The following is a 21,094-nucleotide window of genomic DNA, read 5'->3' as shown; positions in this document are numbered from 1 at the left end:
CGCGTTAAAAATAGACTGGGCGCCGAAACTATCGCCGCACTGCTGTTCCTGCTCTGCTCCTGCTACGCGCTGCCGCGCCGCTTCTGCGTGCGGTGTGAATGCACTCATTGATTAACATGGACGCCGAAAAAAATACGCGCTGCTCACGCGCCGCTGACGCTTGCGGTGTGAAACCGGCGATAGGTAGGCGGCGGCTTGGGGCCCCCTACCAGCAGTCGTAGTAGGGGGGCCCCCAACCAACCTCAAAAAAAAAAAAAAAAAAGCATCTTATCATCATGAACGCTTCAAAAGCATGGTAAATTGTATTAATATTCTTAAGAAATACGTTGAAACGTTGAAGTAGTAGTTAAAATGTCCAGTTCATGCCTTCATGGTTATCCGTCTCTACACATACACCCCCGACTTTCACAATGAAATGGACTAGTCCGTAACGGTGCGCGGCGCGAAAGATAAACACGCAGTGACAGGAGGACTGGGACGTACACAAACAGAGACGATATAAAACGAGTCTAAACGTGAAGATGAAACGAAGTTACCCAAGCGGCTCAAATAAAAGAAAAAAGCGAAAAGACGCAGATAAGTATTTGGCAACGCTGCCAAAGATGACAATTTTTTTACGGCTACTGTTGGGGATACAGACAGGAACAACAACGTCCAAAGCGTTGAACATGCCTCTACAGCAGCAGCAGCATCTAACTTAACGTTAGCTGTGAAGTGGCGCTAGGTGAGAATAATGTTAACACACTCACATGGATATACGTGGATTTGCTTGGAGCAAAATGCAACATCACCTCTCCGAAGTTCGCCCCTCTTATAAATACCGTTTTGGCGCTTGTAAATGTGACGTGACAGATCACTAGCAGCAGGTGAACCGAATCGATTCTCTCTACTAGCTAATAGTGAATAAACACGAATGAACAATGTTGAAAGATATAGTACAACTTGCCGAAATGTATATTCCTTATATATCGATCAATCAGTGTTTTTCAACCTTGGAAAGACGTCAATAAAACAGCTGGAGAACAATTATGTCACTTAACGTTACGTTACCTCAGGAAAGCCGTAATATATAGCATGTTAGTTGGCTAGAAAAAAGATTACTTTGCTAAATATGTGTAATATATTACATATTTAGGATATTTTTTTACTTATATTATTAAAATATATTATTCAAATTGTTATTATAATAAAAAATTTGAGTTTAATATATGTTTACAGCATTATGTGAGTTTTTTTTTCTTTGGAAAAATTAACGCCTATCTTGCGTACCTAATATTTATCCAAATGAGTCAATATTGAATCAAATCACAAGAATTGAATTGAAATCGTGACATTTGTGTCAAGCAATAAAAAAAAAAAAAACGTAGCTTACCAGAAATTGTACCATGTAAACATTGTAACATGTTTCTGTTTAGTTACTAAAATGTTTTGATATCACAATACACTTATTGTGATGCTAGATTGTTCTGGTGTTATCTGAAACCGTATTCTCTGTTGGGTGCCATTGTGACTATTAGTTTGTGTAGTGCTACACTTTGTGTGTTCTCTGCTTTTTGGATTAAAGAAAATGTATGCAGGATTTAAAGGGAAAGTTTTTTTTTTCCTCTCCAACCTTTACTTCCCTGTAGATTAGCTTTACCTGCCTATCCACCATTCAGTCTGTAAAAAAATGTTTCGTTCTCTTTTAAAGATCGAATGGGGGGGCCCCATACATACTTTCGCCTTGGGCCCCCAATTTGCTAAATCCGCCACTGTGTGTGTGTGTGTGTGTGTGTGTGTGTGTGTGTGTGTGTGTGTGTGTGTGTTCTGTTTTGTTTGCCTTTGGCTTCATGGTCTATTGTCCTGTCTTGTTTTGTAATGTGTAGGGGAGACCTGAAATGATTGTAACACGTGTTAATTGTAACGCTTCCAATTTTTCCAACTAGGAACAACACACACAAACACACAAATAGTGTTCAATTGTTGAAGCTGGTGCACATTTGCTCATTTTATTCAGTTTTGTTACACGCACACGCACACACACACCAATTATGTTAAAAAGCCTGTGTTGAATAAAAAGCTTTCAAAATATATATATATATTTTTAATTTCCTAATGTTACATATCGCCCCGGTGAATATCATAATGTTACATCTCACCTCTGGGTATGTTTCAACTAACCCGGACTATGTATTGTAACATTTCACTCCTCGTTTGAAACTAAGCCACACATTTTTCTGTTTGTGCTGCAAAGATAACAGCCATGTCATTTAATAGCTGACACTTGTAACTAGTTCCTGATTCACATTTTGAACTGGCTTAAAAAAACTCCAAGATACAGACAGAAATGTCAAAAATGTTACAACCATCCCTGGTCTGTCGTCTGGTGCATATATGTTGCTATATATTCTGGATATACACTACTTTTTTCTTTTGAATGGCCGTCAACAGTGACATCAGTTTTTTGTCTGCCCATATATGTATGTATCACACTGTATCTGATGTCCATGTGGTGAACAGTGCCGGTGGAGCTGAGGTCAGTCTCTGTGTGAATGTGTTGCTTCTTTACTGACTTGTGTGTTTTTGTGGTTGGTTTCTGTCCAAAGGCCACAGTGCAGATTCACACTCACACATTATTATTTTACTTGCACGCTCACTACAGGAACCAATGTAGCCACAACACATTTTTAAATATTCTTGAATACATTTTAAATACATAACTGTGAATTATTTTAAAGAAAAAAAGACACTGGGGATGGATGCAATACTTTTTATCTCAAACTTTAATATAATTTCCTATATTCTTTGCTATGAATAGTGTTTTGAAATATTTTGTGTTGTAATATTTAAAAAAAAAAAAAAAAAAAAAAAAAAATATATATATATATATATATATATATATATATATATATAATATATATACAGTATATATATATATATATATATATATATATATATATATATATATATATATATATATATATATAATGTATGTATAGTAAAACCCATGATTAAAAACTAAATAACAATTAAACATAACAGTTTGTGTTAATCACTTTCACAGTTTTGTCAAAATGGTGACTTGAATAATGTAACATTTTATTCAGTAATTGTGGGTGAAGAAAGTGTTTTATTTAGTATTTTTGAGTTAATTTAAATTTTTAACATTTAAATGTTTTATATCAAATTGAACAAGAGAATCTGCTTATTCAGATTATACCACTACTACAGTATCTTTTAACATGCTTTAACCTGTTCACAAATCAAATTAAATCATAAGTAAAATGTTGATTGTTGTGTTGTGGCTAGTTTGAGTTTGCTGCTGCTACTTTGCTCACTTGCTGACGCTTATTTTATGTGGTTTCAGGCGATATTTCTGCTCTGAAACGGAAACAGGAGGAAACAGAGACGGTTCAAGAAGTGACCAGCTCCTCTCATGCACACACACACACACACACACACACACTCTGCTATAGACATGATTTACCTTCTGATTCTCTCTGGGATTTTACTTTGCATCTCGGGTAAGAAAAAATATATATATAATTTTGTTTAAAGTATTACTAAACCATTGTACAGTCTGTTGTTAAATTTTTTAAATGGTTAAAGTTATAAGTCTACTATATACATCATGTGCAGTTTGTGTTTTATGTTTTCTCCCCTACGTTTCTTCTTGTCTACAGGTGGTGCTAGAGTTAATACACTGAAACTTAATATAGCAGTGAAATCTGGATCATCTGGCATTATTCCATGTGTGTATGGTGAACAACATAAAAAAAACCGCAAATATTTGTGTTGGGGGAGCGATTGGGGCACTTGCAGCATAATGGCATATGCAACAGGAAAGCCAGGAAAATATTCCATCACTGATTATCCAGACCAGAGTATTTTTACAGTGCGATGGGACAAACTGAAGATCTCCGACTCTGGATATTACTGGTGCGCTGTGGAGATTGGTGGCACCCCAGACGCTGGTTATTATTTGTATCTGACGGTACAATCAGGTAAAAAAATTCTTTGCAAATTACGATTTACAGTTTTTTTTTTTTCTGACAATGCAATTTATTAAAATATAATATAAATATGAAATAATGAAGCTATAAATAATGTTATAAATAATGTAAAAGGTAAGTGTTGTTGTTGGGTTATATATTTATTATAAATATAATATAATACAATATAAAAATGAAATAATGAAGCTATAAATAACATTGTAAATAATATAAAAGGTAGGCTAAGTGTTGTTGGGTTATAATACAAGTAAACCGAATTACACCTTTAAAGTATTGGGTTTCAACTTACTCAAATATCTAATGATACATATGTAAAAAAATATGTTTAAAAAAGATTGAAAGTGATTCCAATTTTGACTTATTACTAAGATGTGATTAGTTTACAGATTTATAAGATTAGCCTATATATAGGCTACTCTTTATCTTAGAAATGGACCATGGTGAACATATGTAGACAGTTTGTGAACCCCTTTAAGAGAGTTTAATATAACTTTCAAAAAGTCCAGTACAAACGTTACTGCCACTCATCAACGACAGCTGTCACAGTTGGCGACAAGAACAATCCTCCGTAGGCTAGACCGTCCCATTTAACAACGTTCAGTCCGACCTTCGTGGCCTTCGAATGATCCAGCCTTTGAATTGGGACACGACCGTTGTTAGCCAACTATGTTCGCAAGTTCTATGGTCGCAAGAAGCATCAAAAATAACCGTTTGGGAATCGGACAACATTGGTTCTGCTGTATGTTTTAGGCTTGTTCGACTTGAAGCGGCGCTGCACAGACCGATCGGTGTATGACATCAAAGTACTGCGAGAGCGATTCAAAAGCATACAGTGTCGTCTGCTAATCGCTCTCGCTGTGCATTCATGTCATACACCGATCGGTCTGTGCAGCGCCGCTTCAGTGTGAACAAGCCTTTTAACTTAATAAAAAGAACCGACTCGTAAAGTCATAAGGCTTGTTTGAGATGCGCCTCGAGTTAAGGCCAGCAGTCATACAGTCACACAGAATTTTCTCTTAAGTAAAGGCCAGCAGAGTGGCTGCAGTGTGACAGTGAAGGGAGGGCATCCTTCCTCTTTTATAGTCTTAATGTTATCATTCAATGTCTTATGTTATCATTCAGTGTTATCATTCACTCGCTCTAGGCCAATGATGGTATTTTCAACCATATGTGGAACATTTTTAGATTTGTTCATCATATTCTACCCTTGGAGGCCCTACGGTGGCAGAGAGCACAATCCAACTGAATAAAACACATGCGAATAGAAAAAACAGCCGCAAATTAAGAAAACATCTTCATCAGTTTTTTAACACACGTGTGCTCCAAATACACACAATACAACCAAATACAGAAATACGGTGCAAAAGTTCACAACTTTTCTTTTCTTTCCTTTTTTTTTTTTTTTTTTGCAAAACATACAGAGATGACATGTTTATGACAAACAACTTTGTATACAATATACAAAATGCATTAACAATATGTTCAATGTCATCAGAACACAAATGAGAAAAGAGTTAACAATGAGCTGCAATAAAAAATATAGATAAATAGAACATCAGGGTAAGATATTAATCCATACATCACTTACATTGTACAAATTTTGTCATGTTATGTTTAAATATGTTTCATAAGAAATTTTAGGTAATGCAGGGTCCAAACATGAGATGGCAAGTTTTAAAGTTGAGGCACTCACTCACACACAGATAGGCTATAATGTCTAAAACTTTTTGTATAAAATGTATATTTGCAACAGTTATGTTAACAGCAATAATAAGAAATGTCTGTTGTAAGAACAGATATTCAGCTGATGGACACCGTCTGCGCTGTCATAGGAACATCCCAGGTGAAAATAATGAGGAAATTACGTTGTCTTTCGTTGCTCCCTTCGCCAAGTGGCACCGCTACATAATGGCACACAAGTGTCTCACTCCAAAGTCCCCACTTCAAGGGAGTAGGGCATAGGGATGCTCACCAGAAATAAGCACGTCCCAGCCGAGTTCATCATTTCCGATCTGTTCTGTGCTATTTGTAGCGCATTTCTATATTTGGTTGTGTTGTGAGTATTTGGAGTACACGTGTGTTATAAAACTGATGAAGATGTTTTCTTAAAGGGTGGTATAATGCCCTTTTCACAAGATGTAAAGTAAGTCTCTGATGTCCCCAGAGTGTGTATGTGAAGTTTTAGCTCAAAAAACCCTCATATATTTTATATAGCATGTTAAAGTTGTCACTTTTTGAGGGTGAGCAAAAACGCAACCGTTTTTGTGTCTGTTCCTTTAAATGCAAATGAGCTGCTGCTCCCGGCACAGGGGGCGGAGCTTCAAGAGCTTGTGTCCTTTTACCTCACACAGACACGCACTGAAATTTTCAAAATCTTTTAGCCTTTTATGTTCAAACCGGAGTCAGAAAGATGGAGAGACTCAAGATGAAGTGACAACATTTCTGAATGGTTAGTTGGTGAATTTATGTAACTTATGTGTAGTTATCTTCTAGTCATTGATTAGCATATCCTGTCTTGATAATCTATAAATCGTGTTCAGGGGGCGGGGTTTATATAAATTCTAGGGTTGGTGATGTCACTAACCCGTGAGGAATGTTGTGTAGTCTCTACCAGCCGTTTGTTGTAGTCCTTAAAAAGTAATTTCTTTAAAAGGAAATATCTCCCTTTGCATTGAACTTTGAGTGTTGTAACTTTGCAGATGTTGTTTATGCTCAAACAGCAACATTACACACCAACTAAAGTTAGAAAAGTGAAATCATAATCAACCACCCCTTTAATTTGCAGGTGTTTTTCTATTTGCATGTGTGTTCTTCAGTTGCAGTGCGTTGAGCTCTCTCAGCCACCGTAGGGCCTCCTGTCACGTACCAACACGCTTTTACCATTCCATTCAAATTAGAAAAGGGATTGTGTGTGCTCTTTTACTGTCCATATGATGACACACACATCTTAAAGATAAAACTTCTCGTAGTGGATCAGACACCTTTGATATCAAGGGTGGATATCGTGGGATTCACACTCGTGCGGTTTGTTGCTGATAAACTGTTGCTTAAGTTCTGTTGCTTTTATATGAAAATAAATATGATGAACGAGACACCCAAAGTACTTATTTATTTCCATTTAAAAGATATGTTTATTAGGCCCACAGATATGTTTTTATTTATTTTACAGGCCTAAATATGACAACAATCACATAACCCATAGAGAAATCGCACTGTCAGAAAGTTTAGGAATAGTCACACGTCATTTATACACATAAAAGCAGGATATCAGGGTTTTAAAATCAAACATTGTAAAAGAAAACAATATATTACGGTTGTTTAAACCAATGAACATTAAGCTGTGTCATTAGCAAATCGTTTCCCATCGTGCTTTTACTCAGCGCAGTCGGTGGAGATCAACTGCAGAATCCGACACGTCCGCCTCGCCTTCGCAAAAGAGTTTTTTTACATCGCCTACGTCAGCAGGACATCAGAGCCTTTTATACAGTCTATATGGTACAAGACCACACTCGGACACATTTCTAACTGGCATTTCGCGGTGATCACTGGTGATCGCTTCTGCGCAGATTTTGCTCTTCTCAAACAAGCCTATTGATTCTGGAGTTGGACTGGTTGCTCTGTAGCCTCTTTTTTAATGCACTGAAAAGAACCGTCTCATAAGAGTGATTCGTTCTGGATCACATTACTCGCTGAATGTGGTTTAAAAAAGCAGTTAAGCGGTATAAGTGCAGGAGACATTGTTTTAATATGGAAACAGAAATTATGTTATTTTTTATTAATTTTGAGTATTTTAGAACAGCGTTCCTGCATATCAATTGAAGAATGAACTTTCTATAGTACAGGAACCAAACTTCCACATTTTTCGGTTCTGTGACTGTAACTGTTTAAAAATAAAACCAGTTTTATTGTGTTTTACCAACCATGTAGTAAACACTTACAAATATCAAATAAATCAATATCAAGGGAATTTAGATAGGCCTATTTACATTTTATAGCCAATAAGACAATTGATGGACAAATGTTATCGTCTTTTTGACTGTTTTCAGCTCCTGATGTGTCTGTGAAGAGCAGCAGTGTATCTGGACATGAAGGTGATAATGTCAGTGTCCAGTGTTTCTACAGCTCTGGATATCAGAATAAACTCAAACAGTGGTGCAGATATAAAGATGAGGGCTGTTACACTGAGAAGAGGACTGACACATCCCAGAATTCATCAGTCCAGATCAGTGATGATGGGAGAAGCTCCTTCACTGTGTTGATGACTGGACTGAGACTCAGTGATTCTGGATGGTACCTCTGCTCTGCTGAAGATCTGCAGGTTCCTGTTCAACTCAGTGTCAATGAACCCAAACCTGGTAAGATCACAAATAAGTTCAGCTATAAAAATGGAGACACTCTTAAAGGCCTAAAAATAACTTCATGTTTTTCTCCTTTCAGTGACACATATTCCAACAGCTACACCATCTGACCCCAAGACAGTCAAGTAGGTGTACTCTTTGACCATTTAAAAGAATCAAATGCATCTAAATACTTTTGTAGCCCGAAAACCTTTTGATCCTGTTCCCAAAACTGGGAAAAATTATTTGTTCACAATTTGGATTGATTAGGTATTTTTTAAGGAAAGAAAGAAGTACACGAGAAGAGCATACAACATTGTTTTTGTGTTCCACATAAGAAAGAATATAAAGTTTACATACAGGTTTGGAATGATAAGACTCGATTTTACTTTAATTTTTGAGGGAACATATTTTTCTCTCTCTTTTTACATTGTTTTGCAGGTACACAACTCAGACATCTGCAAACAGAAATCCTACAAGTGTGAATGAAATAATAAACAGTAAGGAGCAGCTGAACTGGGTTAATCAGATCAAATATTTTTAATGTGTTTAATTACCAATTATGAAATGACATGTGTAATAATTTATCCATCAGAAAAAAAAAAAATACTCTGGAGACAGTCGTTGTTTAGATGCACTGCATACAATGGAAGCCAATTTCAACCACATACGGAAAAAAATAATGCTTTAGTAAATCATATTTATTACATAAAAGTAGAATTTATGACAAAAAAAAATTATGCTATAGAAATAATTATGACATAAAATGCTGAGACTGTGACATAAGTCAAAATTATAAAATAAAAAGTCATAATTACAACAGCATTTTTAATGATGACATTAAAAGTATGAAAAACATATAAAATCATGCTTAATTCATAATTATAACAGAAAATTATGACATAAGTCTAAATTATAAGAAAAAAAGTAATAATTATGACATCAAAATTCATAATTATGACATCAAACGTCATAATTATGACATCAAAAGTCACGATTAACATAAAGTCAACTTTCTATGTCATAATTATGATTTACAAAGGCATTCGTTTTTTTCCTTATGCGGTTGAAACCGGCTCCCATAACAAACAGCTTATTTTATTAATGATAACACTAAGAAACTTGTTTCTCTGTTTCTGTTGTTGGCAGCAGTTATGATTACTGATTTAAGACCTGAGACACACATGTAAGTGTGAACATTGTTATTCAGTCATTCATTGCAACTGATACCTGATAACCTAATAATGTAACGTTAATTTTAATTGCAGAGATAAAGCTCATCCAACTCTAACACCAGCCTCAATTAATTTTCTTATATTGCATCTCTAAATTAGAAACAAAGCTTTAACAGATGAATTTGCTGCACATTAAAGTGAGAATAGTTCTGTATGATAAACACAAATATGTCTCTCCATCACTACAGGCATGATGTGATTCTGCTCATGAGTCTTGTAGCGACGCTTGTGCTGTTCCTGCTTGTTTTTCTCGTTGTAATAGTAACCTGGAGGCTGAGAAAGAAGTCGGGTGAGTTTTCTCTTTACACTTCTGGAGGACTGACAGTATATTATTGTGCTTCATTTACAGCCATTTAATAAAGAAATCAATAAATGGACATAATATACTGTATATATGGATTACAGTATGTGAGAAGAAAGTGACTCGAGAGGCATCAAACTAGCACAATTACAAAAACAGGGACAAAAACCAGGTCAAATTTAGTTTTGCATCATGATACACACACATGTGACAACAAAAAGATACAACTGACCAATCAGAATCAAGTATTTTATATCTTTTGTATATGCCATTCATAAACCCTGTCAACTGTAATTGTATAATCTTAAAAATAAAGTTTCCAAAAGCTGGTTTTCACAACAATACCATAGAAGAACATTTTTGGTTCCCCAAAAAACCTTTCAGTGCACAGTTCTTAAAATAACCATTTTTTACATTATAAAGAAACTTTGCAATGGAAAGATTCCATAAAGGTTTTTTTTTTAACAGTGTCTATGGAAAATATTATGATATTTAATCTTCATATCTCACTCTGACAGAGAGGGGTCACATTAGAGAAGAAGAACATTTTAACACCACCAGTAATACAGTAAGTATTTTACACACTGATGGAGTTCAGAGATCTTCAGAAAAGAATCTAAATCTGTGTTTGTGTTTGATGCAGACCGCCTCTGAAAACCAGATGACATCCATCAGTCCAGCAGCCGCTACTGTAAGTCATCAGTCCTCTCTGTAGACATTTACTGAGATGATGATTGAACATTAATGATCATCAGTTGTTTCTTCACAGTCTTCGGCCTCAGTGGACGGCAGTTCGGTGATTTACAGTTCTGTGATCTTTCAGAAGGCAGTAAGTGTCGTCTTTGAATGCTCTGAATGACTGAGTCACACTGCAGTTAAGAAACAATATTGTGTACATTTAGCCTTTAAATAAAAGGGTTTTGAGCTGTTGTTTACACTGCCACACAGAATAAAAGTGCATGCACAGCGACAGGAAATTAAAATTAGCACAAAAAACTTTTGCCTACCTTGCAGAACACTGAAGGTGGACTTGGATTTTCTATTTTGAGATACAGTTTCTTCACATCATTTACAGCTCATGTCTGACACAAGAGGAAGGATTTAAAGTGTTTATTGCAAGTTAATTACTAAATGCTAAAAAGGAAATAAATGGAAATCCCCAGAATTCTTATTCTTAAGCTGATCATGTTTATTCACAGGCTTTATCGTCAGTGGATCCAGAGGGCGACGTGATCTACAGCTCTGTGAAAAAACCTCGAAAGGCTGTGAGTTCATATCCATACCCTGCTCCTTCTTAATGACGTTATGAGCAAATGAAAGTAATTGATTGTAAATTAATAATAAATCTATTTAGTACCGTTTCAGTTTTTAGTTAGTGTAAACCTGTTAAATGTCACTTTGGAATAAGATTGCTGAAGTAAAAACACTTTTAAAAAAAAGTTACTTTAAGTTTACTGTAAAGAAAATGTTCTGTACTAAACTTATTTTATGCAAAAATATATTTTACAAAACAATTTGGACTCTGAAATTGCTATAAAATCAAAACCATATGCTAACCAAGCTGTGTTTTTGAGATTGAGGTTCTTGAGATTTCGTTTAGCACTAAAAATAGCCATCAAGTGTCACGGTTTGTTGTAAACACGTGTATAAAGATGAAGGATCAAAAGTCTTTAATATAATTCTCAGACAACAGGACCACAGGATAAACTTCCACAAAGTATTGACGAGGCCGAACAAACTGAACAAAGAAAGAAAGTACTAGGCTGAATCTGAAATCGCCCCCTATACCCACAAATAGGGCATTATTTGAGGGGACAGCCATTTGTAGTGGTGTCCGAAACCATAGTGGACGTTATTGAGTGCACTTATTCAATCCCATAATGCACCGCAATTAGTGCAATAAAGAGTGTATAACCCATAGATATCATATAATAAAGGCTAGTCTCATCCGCGCTGCTGGCCAATGGAGGTCGACGCATAGACAGTATATAAACTGGACACAGCGACCCCATATGTTTCAACGGAGACAAGTGAAGTCAATTAGAAGCACTCACTTCCTGATGGCTGACCGTACTGCGCAGACTCAAACTGAGCTTGACGACGTAGATGTGACGTATGCATCCCGTCTGTCTTCTAGTAGCTGTGCCAAGAGAAATCTGAATCATTCCCTTCCGAAACTTGCAGAGACGGAAAGTGTGAGTAGGAGCTGTCCATGAGCTAGGAGCAGGAGAAACTTAAGTATTCTGATTAATTATTTAGTCATTTTGCCTCCACGTCCCCCCGACTGCATGCGAGCTTCTCCTCCTGTCCATACGGTAATCTCTCTACTGTGCGACTGAGAGTCGCGTGGTTATGACGCAATCGTTAGCCTATTTGTACAAAAACTGCTTCTACGGGGCCATAACGTTGTCACATGCCTGTCATGTCTTGTGCTGCACATGGGTGTTTTGTTATTTTGGGCCATGTGCTCGTGTCTGTTGTCTAGCCCCTCCCATCTTGTTATCTGATTATTGGTTAATTTGTCCCACCTGTCTGTCTCGTTACCCTCCTTTGTTTGTTCCCCTATTTAGCCTCCTTGTGTTTGTAGTCTTGTGCTGGTTCGTTGTCCGAGTTTCCTGTTCCTGGAGTCCTGAGTTTTTGAGTTTTTGTACCTTGTCTGTATGTTACTAATAAATTTACTCTGCATCTGTATCCTCGTCTCACATTCATCAATTCCGTGACAGAACGAACCAGCCAGATATGTGGATTCAGCGGTGTGAAATTTTTTCTGGGGAGGATAAGGAATCTTCAATTTCCTTGTTCGAATATTTCGCCAGGTGCGCTCAAAGGACTATGGAGGAGGAGGGGACCATGGTAGACGATGGTCAGCAGAAAGGCAAGCCTTCACCGCTGGTCCCGAAACGGAGGAGAGGAAGGAAGAACCCCTCCGTGACTGTTCCGGTGGTCCCGGTTCCGGTGGTCCCAGTTCCGGTGGTCCCGAGTCCAGTGGTACCAGTTCCGGTGGTCCCGAAACGGAGGAGGAGAAGGAAGACTTCCTCCATGCCAGTTCCGGTGGTCCCTGTTCCGGTGGACCCAGTTCCGGTGGTCCCAGTTCCGGTGGTCCCAGTGCCGGTGGTCCCAGTGCCGGTGGTCCCAGTGCCGGTGGTCCAGAGTCCGGTAGCTCCAAAACACAGGAGGAGAAAGGCTCCCTCCGTAACTATTCACGTCACGTCTGCCCAGCCAGAGACTGTTCATGTCACGTTTGCCGAGCCTGTGTCACCAGACAAGATGGCCGCCGCAGAGCCTGTGTCCCCTGACAAGACGCCTGCTGAAACGTTGTTGGATTATTTTTCGACGCTATTCAAGATTAGAAATTCCCAGGAATGTTCACGTCACGTCTGCCGAGCCTGTGTCTTCCGACAAGATGGCCGCAGCCGAGCCTGTTCACGTCACGCCTGCCGAGCCTGTGTCTTCGGACAAGATGGCTGCCGCCGAGACTGTTCACGTCACGTCTGCCGAGCCTGTGTCTTTGGACAAGATGGCCACCGCCGAGTCTGTGTTTCCGGACAGGATGGCCGCCGCCGAGCCTGTGTTTCAGGGCAAGATGGTAGCCGCCGAGCCCGTCTCCGGACAAGATGGCCGTCGTCGAGCCTGTGTCCTCGGACAAGATGGCCGCTGCCGAGCCTGTGTCTCTGGACAAGATGACCGCTGGGCCGGTGCCTGTGTCTGTTCCTGAGCCAGTGCCTGTGTCTGTTCCTGAGCCGGTGTCTGTTCCTGAGCCGGTGCCGGTGCCTGTGTCTGTTCCTGAGCCGGTGGTGTCTGTTCCAGTTCCTGAGCCGGTGGTGTCTGTTCCTGAGCCGGTGATGGCTGTTCCAGTTCCTGAGCCGGTGGTGTCTGTTCCAGTTCCTGAGCCGGTGGTGTCTGTTCCTGAGCCGGTGATGGCTGTTCCAGTTCCTGAGCCGGTGGTGTCTGTTCCAGTTCCTGAGCCGGTGGTGTCTGTTCCAGTTCCTGAGCCGGTGGTGTCTGTTCCTGTTCCTGAGCCGGTGGTGCCAGTTCCAGTTCCTGAGCCGGTGGTGCCAGTTCCTGAGCCGGTGGTGCCAGTTCCAGTTCCTGAGCTGTCTCCGCCGTGGCCACCCGAGGGGTCGTCTACGCCGTGGCCGCCCGAGGGGTCGTCTCCGCCCTGGCCGCCCGATGGACGGTCGTCTCCGCCCTGACCGCCCGATGGACGGTCGTCTCCGCCCTGGCCGCCCGATGGACGGTCGTCTCCGCCCTGGACTCCCGAACTTTGTGTGCCTCCCTGGTCTTCTGAACTGTCCATTCCCCTTGTCCCGCCCTGGTCTGTCCCTCCGTCCCGCCCTGGTCTGCCCCTCCCTTCCCGCCCTGGTCTGCCCCTCCCTTCCCGCCCTGGTCTGCCCCTCCCTTCCCGCCCTGGTCTGCCCCTCCCTTCCCGCCCTGGTCTGTCCCTCCCTTTGCCCCTCCCTTCCCACCCTGGTCTGCCCCTCCCTTCCCGCCCTGGTCTGTCCCTCCCTTCCCGCCCTGGTCTGTCCCTCCCTTCCCGCCCTGGTCTGTCCCTCCCTTTGCCCCTCCCTTCCCGCCCTGGTCTGCCCCTCCCGTCCCGCCCTGGTCTGTCCCTCCCGTTCCGCCCTGGTCTTATGGAGCGTCTGGTAGCCGCTCCGTAGGGAGGGGGTAATGTCACATGCCTGTCCTGTCTTGTGCTGCACATGGGTGTTTTGTTATTTTGGGCCATGTGCTCGTGTCTGTTGTCTAGCCCAGGGGTTCTCAAACTTTTTGAGTGTGTGGACCACTATTTGTAATCAAGAATTTTCGCGGACCACCTCATAATACACATCATAAAATATGTCTACACACAGTCCTACCTGAATTAATCTGCACCTTTAAATAGGCTTACTAGCACTAAAACTATAACTGGTCATCACAGTAGGCTACAACAGGCTTGTTAAAGGAAAGTTTACTGCACACAACGGCTGCCACATATTTAATTTATTTATTTAGGCTACTCAAGCGCCCAAGGGCATAATCGGGTTCATTTGAACAACAGGCTTATTTCCATAGCAATGTAGTATGAAATCTATACAGTAATAAGAACACTGGAATATAGTCAACATTTCAAAACCTTTGGCGATTTTAGGGGATTATTAATCTTCCGAGTTTTACAAGTCCTCAAAAAGTTTGTCCACTTAACAGCACATCTGCAAAACATTTCAGAAACGCGAGATCAAGAAACTAACTGGAAAATAAAATAATAACAGGCCTTATTCATTCCATTTATAAACATTTCGTTTCATATAAACTGCCTATGCCTAACTGTGCGACTGCGTTCACACACCAGACGCGAATAGCGCGTCAAATTCAAAAAGGGATTATGTGAAATTCGCGCCTGCCGCGTCTAGTGATACGCTTGACCACTTTGTATCAATTCGCGCATCAAGAGCTAAATTGACGCGCGTAAAAACAAAAGTTTGAAGCGAAATTTCGTCCGTTGTGAACGCACCATTAAAGGCTATGCGTGTGATGTGATAATGAGAACATATTTGCCTCTGCCATTTTCTCTTCAGAGAACCTGTTGCTATCCACCGAACCAATGTTGTGGTTCTAACGGCACTGAACTTGAATGTCACGGCCGAACACCACTAGGCTATTTTAGTAATCACACAATAACTTGACAATTTAATTAAAATGTTATATCAATATAGGCCTACATATTCTTTTTACTTTTCTTTTTTTAAATGGGAATTTCCTGGTAAAATGAAGGTAAAAAAAAATATTATTTTATATTTTATTTTGCCTTTCCACGGACCACCTGCAGTACCCTCACGGACCACTAGTGTTCCGCGGACCACAGTTTGAGAATGGCTGGTCTAGCCCCTCCCATCTTGTTATCTGATTATTGGTTAATTTGTCCCACCTGTCTGTCTCGTTACCCTCCTTTGTTTGTTCCCCTATTTAGCCTCCTTGTGTTTGTAGTCTTGTGCTGGTTCGTTGTCCGAGTTTCCTGTTCCTGGAGTCCTGAGTTTTTGAGTTTTTGTACCTTGTCTGTATGTTACTAATAAATTTCCTCTGTATCCTCGTCTCACATTCATCAATTCCGTGACAAACGTAAGATACAAGGTAATGGAGCCTTTTATACATTTTTGTGTTTCTTTAGAAATAAATAATGGACAAATGGACTCTTTAAACGCCTCAGATGTAAAGTTATTCGCTGTCAAAGTGAAGCCAAAATGAATGGGAGTCAATGGAATGCTAACAGCAGGTGGGGGTCGGCTAATCAATGGCGGCGCCTGGGGAAGCTTCAAGAAAATATTAAACCCTGCCTCCCTGGGTCGACGTCCGCACACGGAGGCCATCTTACCACAGGGTGCTCGCTCACTCGTAACATGCATGTAGCCTACATTTAAATAACCATAACTTGCTCAATTTTCTACCGATTTTCAAACGGTTTGGTTTGTTATAAACGTCAGAGATGTAGTTATGACACTGCATACATATGAATAATTATAACAATGGACTTCCATATGAAAGAATTATAGCCACGTTAATAACGTTTGTAAGAAACCAAACCGTTTGTAAATCCGTCAAGATTTCAGCGAGATAAGAGGATTTGTGTGCGTGCTGCTCACTCACCTTAATTCACAGCTTCCCTGTGGTAAGATGGCCGCCGGTGATGCCGGAAGTGACTCCGCCGTAAGACATCTAGCCTTTATTATATGATATCTATGGTATAACCGATGTACGCTCAACGGCTGTCTGAATTTGCTCACTCCTTTTCATTCACTCCTTCAAGTGAACAGTGTTAGTGGACTAACGTAGGGAATAGTGAATGAGGGATTAGGGGGCGATTTTGGATTCAGCCCTAGAGATCCTGAGGTGCACACCGCTGAACTACCGCTTTCATCGTAAGGCAATGTCTGAGTTGAACAAGATGAATACTGAGATCACTCAATGTGCTGCAAGTGCAACTGAAGAAAACACAAGCAAATAGAAAAAAACACCAGCAAATTAAGAAAACATCATCAGTTTGATAACACACACGTGCTGCAAATACAGACACGTGTTTAGCGTTGTGAGTACGTTTTGAGTTTTTGCAGCACGTTTTCTTAATTTGCTGGTGTTTTTTTCTATTTGCATGTGTTTTCTTTAGTTGAGCTCTCTCGGCCACCGTAGTTTAAGCTTTCGATTAATATCTAATATAATCTAATCATGTTTATTCACAGGCTTTATCGTCAGTGGATCCAGAGGGCGACGTGATCTACAGCTCTGTGAAAAAACCTCGAAAGGCTGTGAGTTCATATCCATACACACCCTGCTCCTTAATGACGTTATGAGCAAATGAAAGTAATTGATTGTAAATTAATAATAAATCTATTTGTACCATTTCAGTTTTTAGTTAGTGTAAACCTGTTAAATGTCACTCTCGGCCACCGTAGTTTAAGGTTTCGAATGATATCTAATTTAAGATGAATAATAAAATATGTGATGGAAAAAAAGGCAATAAAAAAGAGCACTAAGCTTCCCACTGGTGGTACACTGACAGTTAACAGGTTGTATCAGCTAAAACTGTAAATGTGTCAGCGTTGTGTGTGTGTGTGTTTAAATGTAGTTGGCTTTTTTAGTTGAAACAAAATGAATAATTCCAGTCTTGAAGTGCATTTCATTTCTCTGCATCTTTACATCACAGGGACATTCCAGAATGGATTCTTGACCGAATGGAGGACAAAAGTGACACAACAACACGTTAGAAAGAGCTGAAACCTTCATTTTTATTTTCATGCAAGTCCAAATTAGGCCTACATAAATTGTAGGCTTACGGAAATGCAATTTTGTTAGTAGTTATTAAATTACAGTAAAAAAAAAAAACTAAGTTATTTTACTTTTTAGTTTATTTATGTTTTGTTTTGAATTAATTTTAATTGCACAATAAATAAGGACGTAAAATTGCTCATATAGCCTAATACACATCTGTCCTGTAAGTGTGACGCCATCTGATGGTGAATTGTATCTACAGTTTTACCATGTACCTCTTCATCTGCTCAAATTTATATCAACAATTTTTAAAACCAAGTAATGTATCATTCGTGATGCCTTGACCTGTTCAACAATCATCTCATATGTGTGATGTTCTCATTGTAACTTTTTAACATCTCAGTGATGTATTCACTGCGACTGCAACACATCGTCATGTAAACGACTTTTGGTACCGGTTTTGACATTTTTGCAATAAATAAATTATTGTGATTACACGTCTGTTGTTTTTCTTCATAACTGTAGCCTACGTAGTTTTAAGAAATGGTTATGGGTAGGTTTAGGGGTAGGAGTAGGATTAGTGGCTCAAAATATCTTTTAATGCTATATTGTTAATAAAACTGCCATTTCCCTACACATCTCTGTCCATTACCTTTTATTATATTCTGTATGTTTAGGTATGGGAGTAGGGTTAACCCTTGTGTTATGTTGGAATTTTGTGCACTCCCCTTATGGTTCGGGTCAAATTGACCCTAATTGGATTCAATACTATTCCTCAAAAATCACACTATGAAAAACAACAAAGATTCAGGTACAAACTGTAAACTTTTAATGTCAACATTTGTCAAATATTCCAAAAAATCTGAAGATATGATTTAATGAAAATGTTTTTTTTTTTTTTACCATTTTTAAAAACTGTTTTGTTGTGACAAAATTTGAATATACATTATATTTATATATATATGCATATAATTTTTTTTTTTTTTTTTGCTTAGAACATCATAACTGAACAATTAATTAATCTGAGCTCATTTTTCCTGCTGTCTATGTCGAAGTCTCAAGATATTTCAGATATCTTGAATATATAAATGAGAGCTTATTTTATGTGTCTGTCAAAGATTTTCATTTGTAATTTGCAATTAATTCTGATCACCAAGATTTAGCTTTTTCAAGTGTGTTTGGTTTGGGTTAGAGCACTTTTAGATACACTTACACTTAGAACTGGAGTTGATGCCCTGACATACATAAAATAAATGTTTTTATTTTGTGTCTGTACAGTTGCTTTTGAATAGCTAACTATGATGGTCAAATTGACCTGCGAACATCACAAACGTAATAGTAATTTTGTTTGTATATGTCCAAAAAAAAAACACCAGCATGTTGAAACTTTGCATGCATGTTTATGATGATAAATGTGAAAAAGTCACAAAATATCAATAAAAAAAAAAAAAAGGTTTAATATTATTTCAGGTAGCTTGAAAAAATAAATGATAGGTAATTTTTACCATCTGTGGCTGACAAAATATTTTTCTGTATTGAAATAAGTGTGGAAAACCTCATTTTTTAGCTTCATAAGGTAGTAAAAAAATTAAATAACAAAATATAACCAAGAAATGTTATTATTTTGGGTCGTAGCCTACAGTTGCCTTAGAGCGTTATGCGGGTCAAATTGAGCCGCGAACATCACGAAAGTAACAGTAATTTTGTTTGTATATGTCAAAAAACACCAGCATGTTGAAACTTTGCATGCATGTTCATGATGATAAATGAGAAAAAGTCACAAAATATCAAGAAAAAAAAACATAAGTTAACCAGTATTTCCAACAACTAGAAAATCTAAATGGGTCAAATTGACCCGCAACATAACACAAGGGTTAAGGGATCTTACATTTATCTATAAAACGGTAAAAGGGAAATTATACAGATATATATGATATGAAAGATTCGTAAATAGTTAACGTTTTGTAGGTATAAAGTCGTAATAATGTTACGTTTAAATGTTGCAGATATGTCCATATCTTACGTTTTAGCATATATCCAAATGTACAAAAAGTATGTTTTCTATCTTTGAAAATTACGTATTAATACCTACGTATTAACAATGAGACCAGGCTGCATTCTACAATGACCAATATAGTGGGGCATGTTGTCACAATTGCACCTGCCATTTCAAAGCAAAATTTAAATGGTAAAACGATTATGAAACGTCAAAGACAAAAATAAATAAATAAATAATATATATATAAAAAAATGTTATAAATGTATCCATTTATTTGACATAACTGTGATACTGTCACTGTGTCACAACCACCAGCTGAGGGCACTCCATCATTCTGCTTTATCTCACCATGAACTACATTTCCCATAACCCATTGCCTGGATAATCATGTTCTGATACTTCCACTTGTGTGTTATTATCTTGTTCACTTTTGTCTATTTAAGCCCTGTGTATTCACTCTTACTTTGTGAAATGTCTTGTTGCACTGCAGTTCTCAATTCTGCTTTTTACATACCTGACTCTTGTCTGAATGTGTGTCAGTGATGTTTTGTTGGGCTTGATACCCAAACAAGAATGGAATTGTAATTTTAGTTTGGAGAATGAAATAAGATGCTTGTGTAATTTCTGTTCTGCCTGGTTCGTATGATCTTAATCAGCATCTTGATATGCCACACATGTAAAGTGGATGTATTATCTCAGAATAGGAGAAGTGCTCACTACCACAGATGTAGACAGATTTGTGAACAATATTTGAGAGAAATTGGCCTTTTGTGTACATAAAAAAAGTCTCAGATCTTTGAGTTCAGCTCATGAAAAATGGGGACAAAAACAAAAGTGTTGCGTTTATCATTTTGTTCAGTGTAATTAACAATAAGAGGTATATATACAGCAGACTTGCCTCTGTTCGTTTGCAGTTTATCAGCATCCCTCCACCACCCCTCCTCCACACTTTTAGTTAGCCAAATGCGCATAAAGCTTTACTCCATCTAATTATATATAAGTGTGAACTTGTGAACAACAACAGTGAGAATAACACAGGAACAGAAGAGAACTATCACAAGACATTTTTTTTTTGTAGTTTTTTTAGGCTTGCTTTACATGAACATCTAACAGATCCACAGATATAAACACATTTAGTTAACTTTAGGTTTGCTTGATCCCCCTCTCTGCCCCATTTTTTCAGAAGGACCCATATGAACAGCGTTATACGGACCGTAAATGAATCTATTAGTCAAGTTCATAACTAGCCTTCTTTGAAATGTGATAGTCTTTTTTAACAGTATTTATATATGTTATAGGTATATATTTGTGTGCATATCATTCCTTCACTTTCTGTTTCCATTTGCATTTTTACAAACATGCACATTTTAAAATAAAAATAGTAGTAGTTTTTTTTGTAGTTCAAAAAATCTTTTGACTCCTTTCCTCTGTGGACTTTTCAGTGTGTGTGTGTGTGTGTGTGTGTGTGTGTGTGTGTGTGTGTGTGTGTG

General features: G+C 38.5%; 1 protein-coding gene across 1 annotated transcript in view; it reads left to right on the top strand.

Moving 5' to 3' along the window:
* Nucleotides 1-21,094, top strand: part of LOC307161854 (polymeric immunoglobulin receptor-like) — a gene marked incomplete at both ends in the record, with an annotated part of 42,625 nt that overhangs the window by 11,207 nt on the left and 10,324 nt on the right. The window contains 2 exons of the mRNA XM_079876790.1: nt 3,663-3,983; nt 8,039-8,347. Of these exons, the coding sequence (XP_079732916.1) occupies nt 3,663-3,983; nt 8,039-8,347 (630 nt within the window). The remainder of the gene's footprint in view (nt 1-3,662; nt 3,984-8,038; nt 8,348-21,094) is intronic.

This window comes from Squalius cephalus, assembly GCF_949319135.1.
Source record: "Squalius cephalus genome assembly, chromosome: 7".
In the NCBI taxonomy this organism is placed as follows: domain Eukaryota; kingdom Metazoa; phylum Chordata; class Actinopteri; order Cypriniformes; family Leuciscidae; genus Squalius; species Squalius cephalus.
The sequence above is the reverse complement of the archived record's forward strand: the minus strand, read 5'-3'. Positions and strand labels throughout refer to the sequence as shown.